Source organism: Rhinolophus ferrumequinum, chromosome X (genome assembly GCF_004115265.2).
Source record: "Rhinolophus ferrumequinum isolate MPI-CBG mRhiFer1 chromosome X, mRhiFer1_v1.p, whole genome shotgun sequence".
NCBI classification, from domain to species: domain Eukaryota; kingdom Metazoa; phylum Chordata; class Mammalia; order Chiroptera; family Rhinolophidae; genus Rhinolophus; species Rhinolophus ferrumequinum.
In genome coordinates this window covers 70,942,734-70,956,750 of record NC_046284.1, presented here as the reverse complement: position 1 = coordinate 70,956,750, position 14,017 = coordinate 70,942,734, and the positions used below count along the sequence as shown (strand labels likewise).

The window sequence follows — 14,017 nt, the reverse complement described above, 5'->3', positions numbered from 1 at the left end:
TTTAATGTGAAGTTGAATTTTCTTTGCTAATATTTGGGGGGATATTTCTATCTATATTCATCAGGGATATTGGCCTGTATTTTCTTTTTTTGTAGTTTCTTTATGTGACTTTGGTATCAGGGTAGTGCTGACCTCATAAAATGAGTTTGGTAATGTTATCCTCTCTTTGATTTTTTTTTTTTGAAAGTGTTAGAGAATAGTTGGATTATTTTTTTTTTTTTTAATTTTTGGTAGAATTCATCAGGGAAACCATCCGGTACTAAGCATTTATTTATTGGTAGATTTTTGGTTACTGTAGCCATCTTCTTACTCATTATTGATCAGTTCAAATTTTCTATTTGTTCATGACTCAATCTTGGTACATTGTATGTTTTTAGGAATCCATCCATTTTTCTTAGGTTATCCAATTTATTGGCATATATCTGTACATAGTAGTTTCTTATGATCATTTGTACTCTAGTGGTATTGGTTGAAATGTATCCCCTTTCATTTATATTATCTATTTGAGTCTCTGTTTTTTTTTCCCCTCAGTCTAAATAAAGGTTTGTCAATTTTGTTTAACTTTTTAAAAAGCTCTTAGTTTTATTGATCTTATTTTTTTCTGGTCTCTAGTTTGTTTGTTTGTTTGTTTGTTTGTTTGTTTGTTTTGTTTTTCCTCCTTTTTTTTTCCTTATAACTTTGGCTTAGTTTGTTCTTTTTTTTTTCTCTCATTCCTTGATATGTAAAGTTAGGCTGCTTACTTGAGATCTTTTTAACGTAGGTGTTTATTGTGATAAACTTCCTAAGTAGAACTGCTTTTGCAGCATCTCATAAGTTTTGGTATGTTGTGTTTCTGATTTCTTTTGTGTCAAGGTGCTTTTTGATTTCACTTTTGATTTCTTTTCTTGATTCATTGGTTGTTCAGGAATATGCTCTTTAATTTCCACATATTTGTAAATTTTCCAATTTTTCTCCTATTATTGATGTCTAGTTTCATACCATTGTGGTTGGAAAAATATTTGGAATGATTTCAATCTTAAATTTGTTAAGACTTGTTTTGTGACCTATTATATAATCTACCCTGGAGATTGTTCCATGTGCTTTTGAAAGAAATGTGTATTTTGCTGCTATTAGATGAAATGTTCTGTATATGTTTGTTAGACCAACTATGTATAAAATATAGTTTAAATCCAATGGTTCCTTACTGATTTTATATCTGGAGTATCTATGCATTGTTGAAAGGCCCCAACTATTATTGTATTGTTGTGTATTTCTCACTTCAAATCTCTTAGTATTTGCTCAATATATTTAGGTACTCTAATCTTCACTGCATATATATTTACCATTGTTAATCTTCTTGATGAATTGACCCCTTTATCATTCGATAATGACCTTCATTTTCTTTTGTTATAGCTTTTGGCTTAAAGTCTATTTTGTCTGATATAAGTATAGTTCCATCTGCTTTCTTTTGGTTTCCATGTGCATGGAATATATTTTCCCATCACCTCACTAACAAGTCTGTGAGTGTCCTTAAAGCTGAAGTGAGTCTCTTGTAAGCATGATCTAATTAGGGTTTCTTTTCTTTTTTTTTAATATCCATTCAGCCATTCCTTGCCCTTTGTTTGGTGAAATTAATCCATTTACATTTAGAGTAATTATTGGTAGGTAAGGACTTATTAACACCATCTTATTAATTGTTTTCTGGCTGTTATGTAGTTCTCTTGTTCTTTTCTTCCTCTATTGCACTCTATTGCTGCCTTCTTGTGGATTGATTATTTTCCATAGTATGTATGGTTTTGCTTTGTGGTTACCATCAGTTTTACAAAAATATCTTATAGATATTATAGTCTAGTTTAAACTGATAAGAACTTAACTTTAATTAATAAGTGGTTAACATACCACACACTATTACATTATTAGAGTATTATGAATTTAACTATATACCATTTTTTATCAATATGTTAAGTATATTTATATGTTTTCATGTTAGTAATTAGTATTCTTTCATTTCAACTTGAAGAACTATTTCAGCATTTCTTGCAAAAAAAATGAAAATGTAGTGGTGATGAATTCCCTAAGCTTTTGATTGTCTGGGAAATTTTTTTCTTTCATTTCTTAAAGGACAACTTTGCTGGATAAAGTTTTCTTGCTTGGCGGTTTTTTTTGTTGTTGTTGTTGTTTTGTTTTGTTTTTTTGAAGCTCTTTAAATATATCCTTCTAGGGGCGGATGGGTGGCTCAGTTGATTAGAGCACGATCTCTGGGCAACGGAGCTGCCGGTTCGATTCCCACATGAGTCAGCGAGCTGTGCCCTCCACAACTAGAATGAAGTCAATGAGTTGCCGCTCACCTCCCGGTGGCCAGATGGCTCAGTTGGTTGGAGCATGGGCTCTCCACCACAAGGTTGCTAGTTTGACTCCTCAACTCCCACAAGGGATGGTGGGCTCTGCCCCCCGCAACTAAGATTGAACACAGAACCTTGAGCTGAGCTGCCGCTGAGCTCCCAGATGGCTCAGTTGGTTGGAGTGTGGGCTCTCAACCACAAGGTTGCCGGCTGGACTCCCACAAGGGATGGTGGGCTGCACCCCTTACAACTAATAATGGCAACTGGACCTGGAGCTGAGCTGCGCCCTCCACAACTAAGATTGAAAGGATGACAACTTGACTTGCAAAAAGTCCTGGAAGTACACACTGTTCCCCAATAAAGTCTTGTTCCCCGTCCCCAATAAAACCTTTAAATATATATATATATAATATAATATAATATATATATCCTTAGGAATTGACAAATTGTTTCTTTTGGTGGTATCCTAGAGGTTATGTAGGCTTTCTTCACTCTTTTTTATTCTTTTTTATTTACTGTGTGTGCCACTATACTTTCTTGCTTCCCCATCTACCATACTGGCTATTCCTTTTCAAACTCTGTTGCTGGTTTTTCTTCTCTCCAATCTTTAAATGTTGGTAAGCCCAAAAACTCAGTCTTTGGACCTCTTCTCTTTCCTATCTATAACCATTCAGTATACAATATCACCCAGTCCCATGGTTTTATTTGGTACCCATATGCTGATGAATTCTAAATTTGTATTTCTATTCTACCCAGACCTCTCCTCTAATGTCCAGAAACATATATGCAACTGTCTTATTAACATCTCCACTTAAATGTCTAATAGATATCTCAAAATTAATATGAAAACAAAACTCTTTTTTTTTTAAGATTTTAATGGGTAAGGGGAACAGGATTTTATCGGGGAATAGAGTGTACTTCCAGGACTTTTTTCCAAGTCAAGTTGTTGTCCTTTCAGTCTTAGTTGTGGAGGGCGCAGCTCAGCTCCAGGTCCAGTTGCCGTTGCTAGTTGCAGGGGGCACAGCCCACCATTCCTTGTGGGAGTTGAGGAATCTAACCGGCAACCTTGTGGTTGAGAGCCCACTGCCCCATGTGGGAATCGAACCGGCAGCCTACGGAGTTAGGAACACAGAGCTCCAACCGCCTGAGCCACCAGGCCAGCCCGAAAACAAAACTCTTGCTTCAATCTAAACTTGCTCACCCATAAATATACTCCATCTCAGAAATTGGCACCATTATTCACTTGGTTGTTCAAACACACACACACAACAACAACAACAACAACATATCTCTGGTGTCATTCATGACTTCTATCTTTATCTAGCATCTAAGATTTAGTACATCAGTAAATCTATAGGGACTACCTTCATAATATATTTAGAATTCAGCCACTTTTTACCAACAGTTCTGCCACAAAATCAAAATCATCTTGATCACTTATGTAGATTATTGTGAAATCCTTTTAACTCATTAACTTAGGTATTTATTTCCAATTACTTATGTGAAAATTACTGTAAACTTAATGAATTAGACATAAATTTATTATTTTATAGTTCTGGAGAACAGAAGTCCAAAATGAGTCATTTTGAGCTAAAACAAGGTATTGCTAGGGTCAAACCTTCCTGGAGACTTGGGGAGAGAATTCCTTCAGTGCCTCCTCCAGTTTCTGGTGGCTAGCCACATTTCTTCACTTTGTGACTGCTTTGCTTCGATCTCTGTTCTGTTGTCATATTGCCTTGTCTATTTCTTCAGTCAAATTTTGCTTAGCTCCTCTCTTTAAAAGGTAACTGTGACAACACTTAGGACCCATTTGGATAATTCAAGATAACCTCTCCAATTGAAGTTTCTTACCTTTATCAAACCTACAAATTCTTTTTTGTTACATAAGGTGACATTCACAAATTCCAAGGATTATGAAATGGATATCTTTAGGGTTTATTATTCAGCTTACCACAGTTTTCTTTTTTTTTAATTAAAGTCTATTGGGGTGACAATGGGTTAGTAAAGTTACATAGGTTTCAAGTGTACAATTCTGTAATACATCATCTATATATCACATTGTGTGGACACCACCCAGAGTCAGTTCTCCTTCCATATATTTGATCCCATTTACCCTCATCTATCACCCCCCTCACTCTTACTTTCTGGTAACCACTGAACTATTGCCACTTCAACAACACCTTTAATGTCCATATTTCATCAATAGTCTGTTTATAAAAATTTAGGTATTCTCAAATGGTATAGGCTTTTTCTATCACTTCTTCCAGAGTCCTCATCAGCAGTGTCTTTAACATCCATATTTGTACTACGTTTTTTTTTTCAAGGCAATCTAGGCTTTTTCTATTATGCTCCTCTAAATCCTTCCAGCCTTGGCCCACTGCCCAATTCCAAAGCCACTTCCACATTTTCAATTATTTTTTTTACAGCAGCACCCATTACTGGTACCAAGATTTGTATTAATTTTTTATTATTGATGTAGAAAAATACCACAGTCTCAGTGAACTAAACAATACAAATTTATTTTTTTCATATTTATGGAGGTTAGAAGTCTGAAGTCAGTTTTACTAAGCTTAAATCAATGTGCCAGTGAGGTTGGTTTTCTCTAGAGGCTCTGAGGAGTAAACCGATTTCCGTGCCTTGTTATAGCTTTCAGTGATCACATGAATTCTTTGGCTTGGTTTCCTTTCCCTTTCTTCAAAGTGCAACACTCCACTTTCTGCTTTCATCATCAGTTTGTCTTTTGCTCCTCTGACCCTCTTGTTTTCCTCTTATAAAAACTCTGGTGATTACACTTAGTGCCCTATTGGATTATCCAGAATAATTTTCTGATCTCAAGATTCTTAATCACATATGTTAAGTCCCTTTTGCCATATGAGGTAACATTCACAGGTTCCAGGGATTTGGATATAGATAGTTTGAGAGGTGATTTATCAGCCTTTCACAGTGCCCAATATTTATTAGTTGTATTAATAAATTCATGAAAATCACTTCATAATGTCTTATTCAAGTTTGAAGGATTTTTCCCTTGAAGATACCCAATTGACTAGCATTATTTATTGAAAATACCATTTCCCCCCAATACATAACAACTTTGGGATAATTTATGTAAATATATCTATATGTATTTTTTTGTATGCCCTATTCTATTCCATTGGCTGTCTTTGTCTCAATACAACATTGTCTTAATTGCTCTCACTTTATAAGTTATGTATTGATATTTGGTAATGCATATTCTTCACAGTTATTGTTTTCTTTCCAAATTGTCTTGCATATTATTACTCTTTCTTTTCCATATAAAATTTAGAATCAAGTAGTCAGGTGTCATTAAAAAAAGTCAAAAATTTTATTGGGATTTCATTGACTCACTATCAATTTGGGGAAAAAAATGCTATACTTATAATACTGAGTCTTCCAATTGCTGTTTAATTTATCTTAATATTTATTTCTACTCTTTAGTGTAGAGGTGTTATACATGTATTTTTAGATTTATTCCTAAGTATTTCGTATTATGTTATTATGTAAGTGGTATTATTAAAATATTTTCTAATTTTATTGTATATAAAATATAGATGATGTATTATAGAATTGTACACTTGAAATCTATGTAATTTTACTAATCATTATCACCCCAATAAATTTAGTTTAAAAATATAATTGAACAAGAAAAACAAATGAGAAACAAGAACTCATAGACACAGACAATAGTTTAGTGGTTACCAGAGGGTAAGGGGGGGTGGGGGGTGGGAGATGAGGGGAAGGGGGATCAAATATATGGTGATGGAAGGAGAACTGACTCTCGGTGGTGAACACACAATGGGATTTATAGATGATGTAATGCAGAATTGTACACCTGAAATCTATGTAATTTTACTAACAATTGTAATCCCAATAAATTAAAAAAATAATAAAAAATAAATATATATATATATAATTAATTTTTCCATTGAGTTTTTGTATCTAAGAACTTTATTAAATGTATTTATTAATTTTAATTGTGTGTCTAGATATTTTGGCTATTCCATGTGAACAGTTGTGCTGCCTGTAAATAACAATAACTTGTTTCTTATTTTCCTATTCTTAGACTTTTTATTTTTTCTTGCCTTATTGCCTAGGACCTCCAGTACAATGCTAAATTGAAGTTGTACTAGTGGACATCCTTTTATTGTTCTTGAACTCAGGGGGAATGTTTCCAATACTTTGCCATTGAATATTAGATTTGTTCTAGTTTTCTGTATATTCCCTTTATCAGACTAAGGAAGTTCCCTTCTATTCCTTGTTTGCTAAAAATTTTTTACCATGAATGAATGTTAGCTTTCATCAACAGCTTTTTCTGCATATTGAAATGATCATATAACTTTCCCTACTTTATTTTAATGTGTTGATATGGTGAATTTAAAATGTTAAACCAACATGAAGTAAGCTTTACTTAGTTGTGATATAATATCCTTTCTATGTATTAATTTTGAAAAATGTTTAAGGATTTTGGCATCTATGCTTATCAGAAATATAGGCTTGTAATTTTATTTTCTATTAATAATCATGTCAGATTTAATTATCAAACTCATCCTCTTCTATAGAACAAATTGGAAACTGTTCTATTTTTCTATTGTTTAGAAGAGTTTGTGAATAGTTTTTTCTATTTCTTCTTTAGGTGTTTGGGAGAATTAATCAATGAAGACATCCAGGCCTGGAACTCTCCATGTCGGTAAGTTTTTAAATAATCAGTTCAACATCTTATGTGTACAATAATTGAGATTTCATATTTCTCCTTATTTCTGCTTTTACATGTGTTCTTTTTCAAGACATTTTTCTAGTTTATCTAAATTTTCAAATTTATTGCCATTGCTTTCTGTTATCTTTAATTTTTTCCTCTTACATATGTTGTTTTCAATTTCAATTCTATTTCCAGCTTCTTGAGTTGGATACTTAAATTGTTTATTTTCAGCCTCTCTTCTTTTCTAAAACATGAAGTTAAGTTTTAAGTTTCTAAATAGCTCTCTGATTACACAAATATGTAAATATCGTATTTGAATTTATTATGTTCAATATATTGTTCAAAATATTTTCTAATTTTCATTGTGATTTATTCTTGAACTCATAGATTATATTCTTAATTTTTCAAATGTATAGGTATTTTTTAGTTTAGTTTTTATTTATTTATTTATTTTTTATTTCTAAATTTATTTCACTGTGGTCAGCAAACATATACCATATATCAGTACTCTGGTAGTTGTTGAGACTTACTTTATATAGCCCAGTCTATGGCCACTTTTGTTAAATATGTTACATAAACTTCAAAAGAATGTGTACAGTTGTTTTTGCAGTATATTTATATCATGTAAAGAATTGTTAATCATATTATTCAAATTTTCCACATCTCTGTTGATATATTTTTGTTTTCTTGGTCTCTTAGTTGCTAAAATAAGTATGTTAAAGTCTCCAACTATAATTCTGTGTTTCTATTACCACTCTTGGTTTTACAAATGTTTGCTTTATGCATTTTAGAGCAATGTCAATGATCAGTGAGTGCACTGTAATTTAAAATTGTTACATCTTACTTTTGGATTTACTCTTTTTTTAATTAAAGTTTATTGGGGTGACAATAGTTAGTAAAGTTACATAGATTTCAGATGTACAATTCTGTATTACATCATCTATAAATCCCATTGTGAGTTCACCACCATCACCATATATTTGATCCCCTTTACCCTTATCTACCACCCCCCTCACACCACTCTGGTAACCACTAAACTATTGTCTGTGTCTATGAGTTTTTGTTTCTCATTTGTTTATCTTGTTCTTTTGTTTTATTTCGTTTACATACCACATATCAGTGAAATAATATGGTTCTTTGCTTTTTCTGTCTGACTTATTTCGCTTCGCATTATACTCTCAAGATCCATCCATGTTGTCACAAATGTTCCTATATCATCTTTTCTTACCGCCGAATAGTATTCCATTGTGTATATATACCACAACTTCTTTATCCATTCATCTACCGAAGGACATTTTGGTTTTTTCCATGTCTTGGCCACCGTAAATAAAGCTGCAATGAAACATTGTACCACACGTGTCTTTATGGATAAATGTTTTCAGATTTTTTGGATAGATACCCAGGAGAGGGATTGCTGGGTCGCGTGGTAATTCTATTTCTAATTTTTTGAGGAAACTCCACACTGCCTTCCACAGCGGCTGCACCAGTCTACATTCCCACCAAGAATGTGTAAGGGTTCCTTTTTCTCCACAGCCTCTCCAACACTTGTTACTGTTTGTCTTGTTGATGATAGCCATTCTAAGTGGGGTGAGGTGATATCTCATTGTGGTTTTTATTTGCATTTCTCTGATGATTAGTGATGTTGAGCATTTTTTCATATGTCTATTTGCTATTTGTATGTCCTCTTTGGAGAAATGTCTCTTCAGGCCCTCTGCCCATTTTTCAATTGGGTTGTTTGTTTTTTTGTTGTTGAGTTGCATGAGTTCCTTGTATATTTTGGATATTAGCCCCTTGTCGGAGGCACTGTTTGCCAAAATCTTCTCCCATTCAGTTGGTTGTCTCTTTATTTTGTCGATGGTTTCTTCTGCTGTGCAGAAGCTTTTAAGTTTGACATAGTCTGATTCAGTTATTTTAGCTTTTACTTCCATTGCCTTTGGAGTCAAATTCATAAAATGCTCTTTGAACCTAAGGTCCATAAGTTTAGTACCTATGTTTTCTTCTATGCAGTTTATTGTGTCAGGTCTTATGCTTAAGTCTTTGATCCATTTTGAATTAATTTTGGTACACGGTGACAGATAGCAGTCCAGTTTCATTCTTTTGCACGTGGCTATCCAATTTTGCCAGCACCATTTATGGAAGAAGCTGTCTTTTCTCCATTGCATGTTTTTTGCTTCTTTGTCAAAAATTATGTGTCCATATTTTTGTGGTTTTATTTCTGAGTTCTCAATTCTATTCCATTGGTCGACGTGTCTGTTTTTCTGCCAATACCATGCTGTTTTGATTCTTGTTGTCCAGTAGTACAAGCTAAAGTCAGGGAGTGTGATACCTACAGCATTGTTCTTTTTTCTTAGGATTGCTTTGACTATTTGGGGTTTTTTGTCGTTCCATACAAATCTGATGATCTTTTTGTTCTATTTCTTTAAAAAAATGCCATTGGAATTTTAATAGGGATTGCATTAAAGCTGTATATTGTTTTGGGTAATACAGCCATTTTAACTATGTTGATTCTTCCAATCCATAAGCAAGGAACTTTTTCCATTTCTTTGTGTAGTCTTCAATTTCTTTTAAACATGTCTTATAGTATTCAGCATATAGGTCTTTTACATCCTTGGTAAGTTTATTGCTAGATATTTTATTCTTTTTGTAGACATTGCAAAAGGGATATTTTCCTTTCTCTGAGATTTTATTGTTAGCGTATAGGAATGTAATGGACTTTTGTATGTTGATTTTGAAGCCAGCAGCTAGACTGTATTCATTGATTGTTTCTAATAGCTTTTCGGTGGATTCTTTAGGGTTTTCTATATATAGCATCATGTCATCTTCAAAGAGTAACAATTTAACTTCTTCATTCTCAATTTGGATGGTTTTTATTTCTTTCTCTTGCCTGATTGCTATGGCAAGGACTTCCAACACTATGTTGAAAAGCAGAGGTGATAGGGGACAGCCCTGTCGTGTTCCTGAATGTAGAGCAAAAGGCTTCAGTTTTTCGCCATCAATTGTGACATTAGCTGTGGGTATGGCACATATGGCCTTTATTATGTTAAGGTATTTTCCTTCTATACCTACTTTATTACGTGTTTTAATCATAAATCGATATTGTATCTGGTCAAATGTTTTTTCTGCATCAATTGATATAATCATATGATATTTGTCCTTTATTTTGTTTATGTGATGTATCATATTGATGGATATGCATATGTTGAACCATTCTTGTGCCCCTGTGATAAACCCCACTTGGTCGTGATGAACAATCTTTTTAATGCATTGTTGCATTCGGTTTGCTAGAATTTTGTTTAGGATTTTTTCATCTGTATTCATCAGAGGTATTGATCTGTAGTTTTCTTTTTTTGTGTTGTCCCTGCCAGGTTTTGGTATCAGGGTAATGTTGGCCTCATCAAATGAGTTAGGGAGGTACTGTCTCTTATTCAATTATTTGGAAGAGTTTGAGTAGGACAGGAATTAGATCCTCTTTGAAGGTTTGGCAGAATTCACTATTGAAGCAGTTTGGTCCCGGACTTTTGATTTTGGGAAGGTTTTGGATGACTGATTCAATTTTCTTACTATTGATCAGTCTATTTAGATTTTCCAGGTCTTTGTGATTCAGCCTAGGATGCCTATGTGTTTCTAAGAACTTGTCCATTTATTATAGGTTATTGAATTTGGTGGCATATATTCCTTCATGGTATTCTTGGATGATCCTTTGTTTTTCTGTGGCATCCCTGATAACTTCTCCTCTTTCATTTCTGATTTTGTTTATCCGTGTCTTTGATCATTTTATCTTCATTAGTCTGGACTAGGGTTTGTCAATTTTATTAATTTTTCCAAAGAACCAGCTCTTTGTCACATTAATGCTTTCTATTGTCTTTTTGTTCTCTGTTTCGTTTAGTTCTGCTCTGATTTTTATTATTTCCTTCTGCTGACTTTGTGTTTCATTGTTTCTTCTTTTTTTAGTTCTTTAAGGTGTAACATGAGGTTTTTATCCGGGATTTTTCTTGTTTTTTGAGATATGCCTGTACTGATATAAATTTCCCTCTTAAAACTGCTTTCGCTGCATCCCTAAAATTTTGGTAAGATTTATTTTCATTGTCATTTGTTTCTACATATGTTTTGATCTCACTTCTTTTTTCTTCTATGACCCAGTCGTTTTTAAAAGTACGTTGTTTAATCTCCACATATTTGTGGTTATTTCTGCTTTCTTTTTGCAGTTGGTATCCAGTTTCAAAGCCTTGTGATCAGAGAATATGCTTGGTATGATTTCAACCTTCTTAAATGTGCTGAGGCTAGTTTTATATCCCAATAAATAGTCTATCCTTGAGAATGTCCCATGTACACTAGAAAAAAATGTATAGTCTGATGTTTAGAATGAAATGCTCTATAAATGACAATTATGTCCATTTCATCTAATGTCATTTAGCCTTGCTATGTCGTTATTTATTTTCTGTTTGGATGATCTATCCATAGCTGTCAGTGATGTATTTAGGTCCCCTAGTATAATTGTGTTTTGGTCAATTTCTCCCTTTAGTTCTGTTAGGAGTTGCTTGGTATATTTTGGTGCTCCCTGATTGGGGGCACTAATACTGATGACTGTTATGTCTTCTTGTTGTATAGTCCCCTTTACCATTATGAAATGTCCATTTTTGTCTCTTGTTACCTTTTTCACTCTGAAGTCTGTTTCTTGTGATGTCAGAATGGCTACACCTGATTTTCTCTGGATACCATTTCCTTGGAGAGTTGATTTCCACCCTTTCACTTTGAGTCTATGTTTGTCCTTGTAGCTGAGATGTGTCTCTTGGAGGCAGCCTACGGTTGGGTTTAGTTTTTTGATACAATCTGGTACTCTGTTCCTTATTATTGGTGAGTTCAGTCCATTTACATTTAGGGTGATTATTGATATGTGAGGATTTCCTAACATTCTGTCTTTGGTTTTCTGGTAAGAATGTGTCTCCATTGTTTCTTTGCCTTTTTGTTGTTGCCTGTTATTTCTGTGTGGTGGTATTGTATGATGTTTCCCTCTGTTTCTTCTTTTATTACATTATATATTTCAGTTCTTGGTTTTTTGGGTTTTTTTCAGTGGTTCCCATTAAGTTTATGTAAAAAAATTTTCGTATTTCAAGTATTCCACTTTCTTCAGCATGCTTACCTTCTCCATTCCCATATTCCAGTTCAGGCCGTCAGTTTACCCCCTTTTATGTTTTGGTTGTCACAAAGTATCCCTATTTTTGCCAGATGACTAGCCTCCTTCAGTATTTCATGTTGTGTAGGTCGTGTGTTAGAAAATTCCCTCAGCTTCTGTATGTCTGGAAAGGTCGTTATTCCTCCTTCATATCTAAAGGATATCTTTGCTGGATATATTATTCTTGGCTCATAATTTCTCTCTTTCAATAGTTTGAATATTTGATTCCACTTTCTCCTGGCTGAAGATTTTCTGCTGAAAAATCTGATTATAATCTAGTGGGCTTTCCTTTGTAGGTTACCATCTTCTTTTCCCTGGCTGCCTTGAGATTTCTTTCTTTGAAGTTAATTTTTGACAGCTTCAATGCAATGTGCCTTGGATAAGGCCTGTTGGGGTTGAGGTAATTAGATGTTCTATTTGCTTTTTGGATTCGAGGATCCAGTTCTGTCCACAAGTTTGGGAAGTTCTCATTGACTAATTGTTTGAATATACTCTCTGTTCCCTTCTGTCTTTCTTCTCCTTCTGGTATGCCCATTATTCTTATGTTGCTCTTTCTGATGGAGTCAGAGAGTTCTTGTAGAGTTCATTCATTTCTATTAAGTATCAAGTTTCTTTCTTCTTCCATCCATGTAATTTCCAGGTTTCTATGTTCTATGTCACTGATTTTTTCGTCCATCTGGTCAACTCTACTACCTAAGCTGGCTATTTCATTCTTCATTTATTTTGTTGAGTTCTTAATCTCCAGAAATTCTATTGGGTTCTTTCTTAAAATTTCTGTATCTTTTGTAAAATGTTCATTTTTTTCTTTGATTTTGTTTCTGAGTTCATTAAACTGCCTTTTTGTGTTTTCTTGCATCTTGCTGAGTTTTTTCAGAACTGCAATCTGAATTCTGTTTCATTTAAGTCACATATTTCGATGTCTTTATGTTCATTTTCTGGAGACTTTTCATTTTCTTCCTGAGCTGTCTTGTTACCTTGGTTATTCATGGCAATTAGTGATTTGTTATTTCTCTTCCTAGACATCTACAGCAGTGGGTTCTGCAACAAGTTGATACTAAGAGGTCTTTCTTTTTTTTCTAGTAGGTGTTGGTAGAATATTTTATTTTCTCTCAGACTGCAGCCTTTTATTCTCTCTCACACTGTAGTGTTTTGTTTTCTCTGCACTATTCTGGCTTCTCACACAATGGGGGGATTCCCTGGAAGGTGGGCTTCTCTTCTGTGAACAGTTTGCCTGGGTCATAGGGTGCTACCTCCGTGTGGGGATGTGGAGAGCTTCTGAAGTTCTAAAGCTCTTCCTGCACCAGAATCAGAGCCCATGTGTTTCAGCAGCTCGGTTTACTCCTGCAGGGATCCACCCAGATAGGTGGGGACAAGGGCGTGTTGGGTTGTTAGAGGTAGCCCAGAGAAATAGACACGGCCACCACCACTGGCAGTCCTGCTTCCACAGCTTCCTCCCCTTTGCCAGTACTTGTTGGGCTGCAAGTCCATGTCTGCAGACCATAAGTTCTCAGAACTGCAAATATTCTGTTCTTTTGATCTGACATTGCAACTCTTCTGCTTCTAGCACTGGGTTGGTGGGGGCGGGGTGATCTCTGGGAGTGTAATGAGGGGGTAGCCTGGCTGAGTGCCTAAGGCTTCCATTCTCTGCTCAGCAATGAAGGCTTAAAGCACCATTTTCGGCCTTCTTCTCTCATTCATTGCTTCGAGGTGTGTGCCGTGACCGTTGAGTTCAGTCGTGTTATATTCTGTCCCCTCAACCCTGTGGGCCATAAGCGGAGCCCTAGCAGTCCGAGTTCTTCTCTCTCCTGC

General features: G+C 34.6%; 1 protein-coding gene across 1 annotated transcript in view; it reads left to right on the top strand.

Annotated features, from left to right (window-relative positions):
- Window positions 1-6,731: 6,731 nt before the first annotated feature.
- The window catches only part of CYLC1 (cylicin 1), a 42,578-nt gene continuing 35,292 nt past the window's right edge, over window positions 6,732-14,017 (top strand). Inside the window, exons 1-2 of the mRNA XM_033090957.1 lie at window positions 6,732-6,736; window positions 6,973-7,026. Of these exons, the coding sequence (XP_032946848.1) occupies window positions 6,732-6,736; window positions 6,973-7,026 (59 nt within the window). The remainder of the gene's footprint in view (window positions 6,737-6,972; window positions 7,027-14,017) is intronic.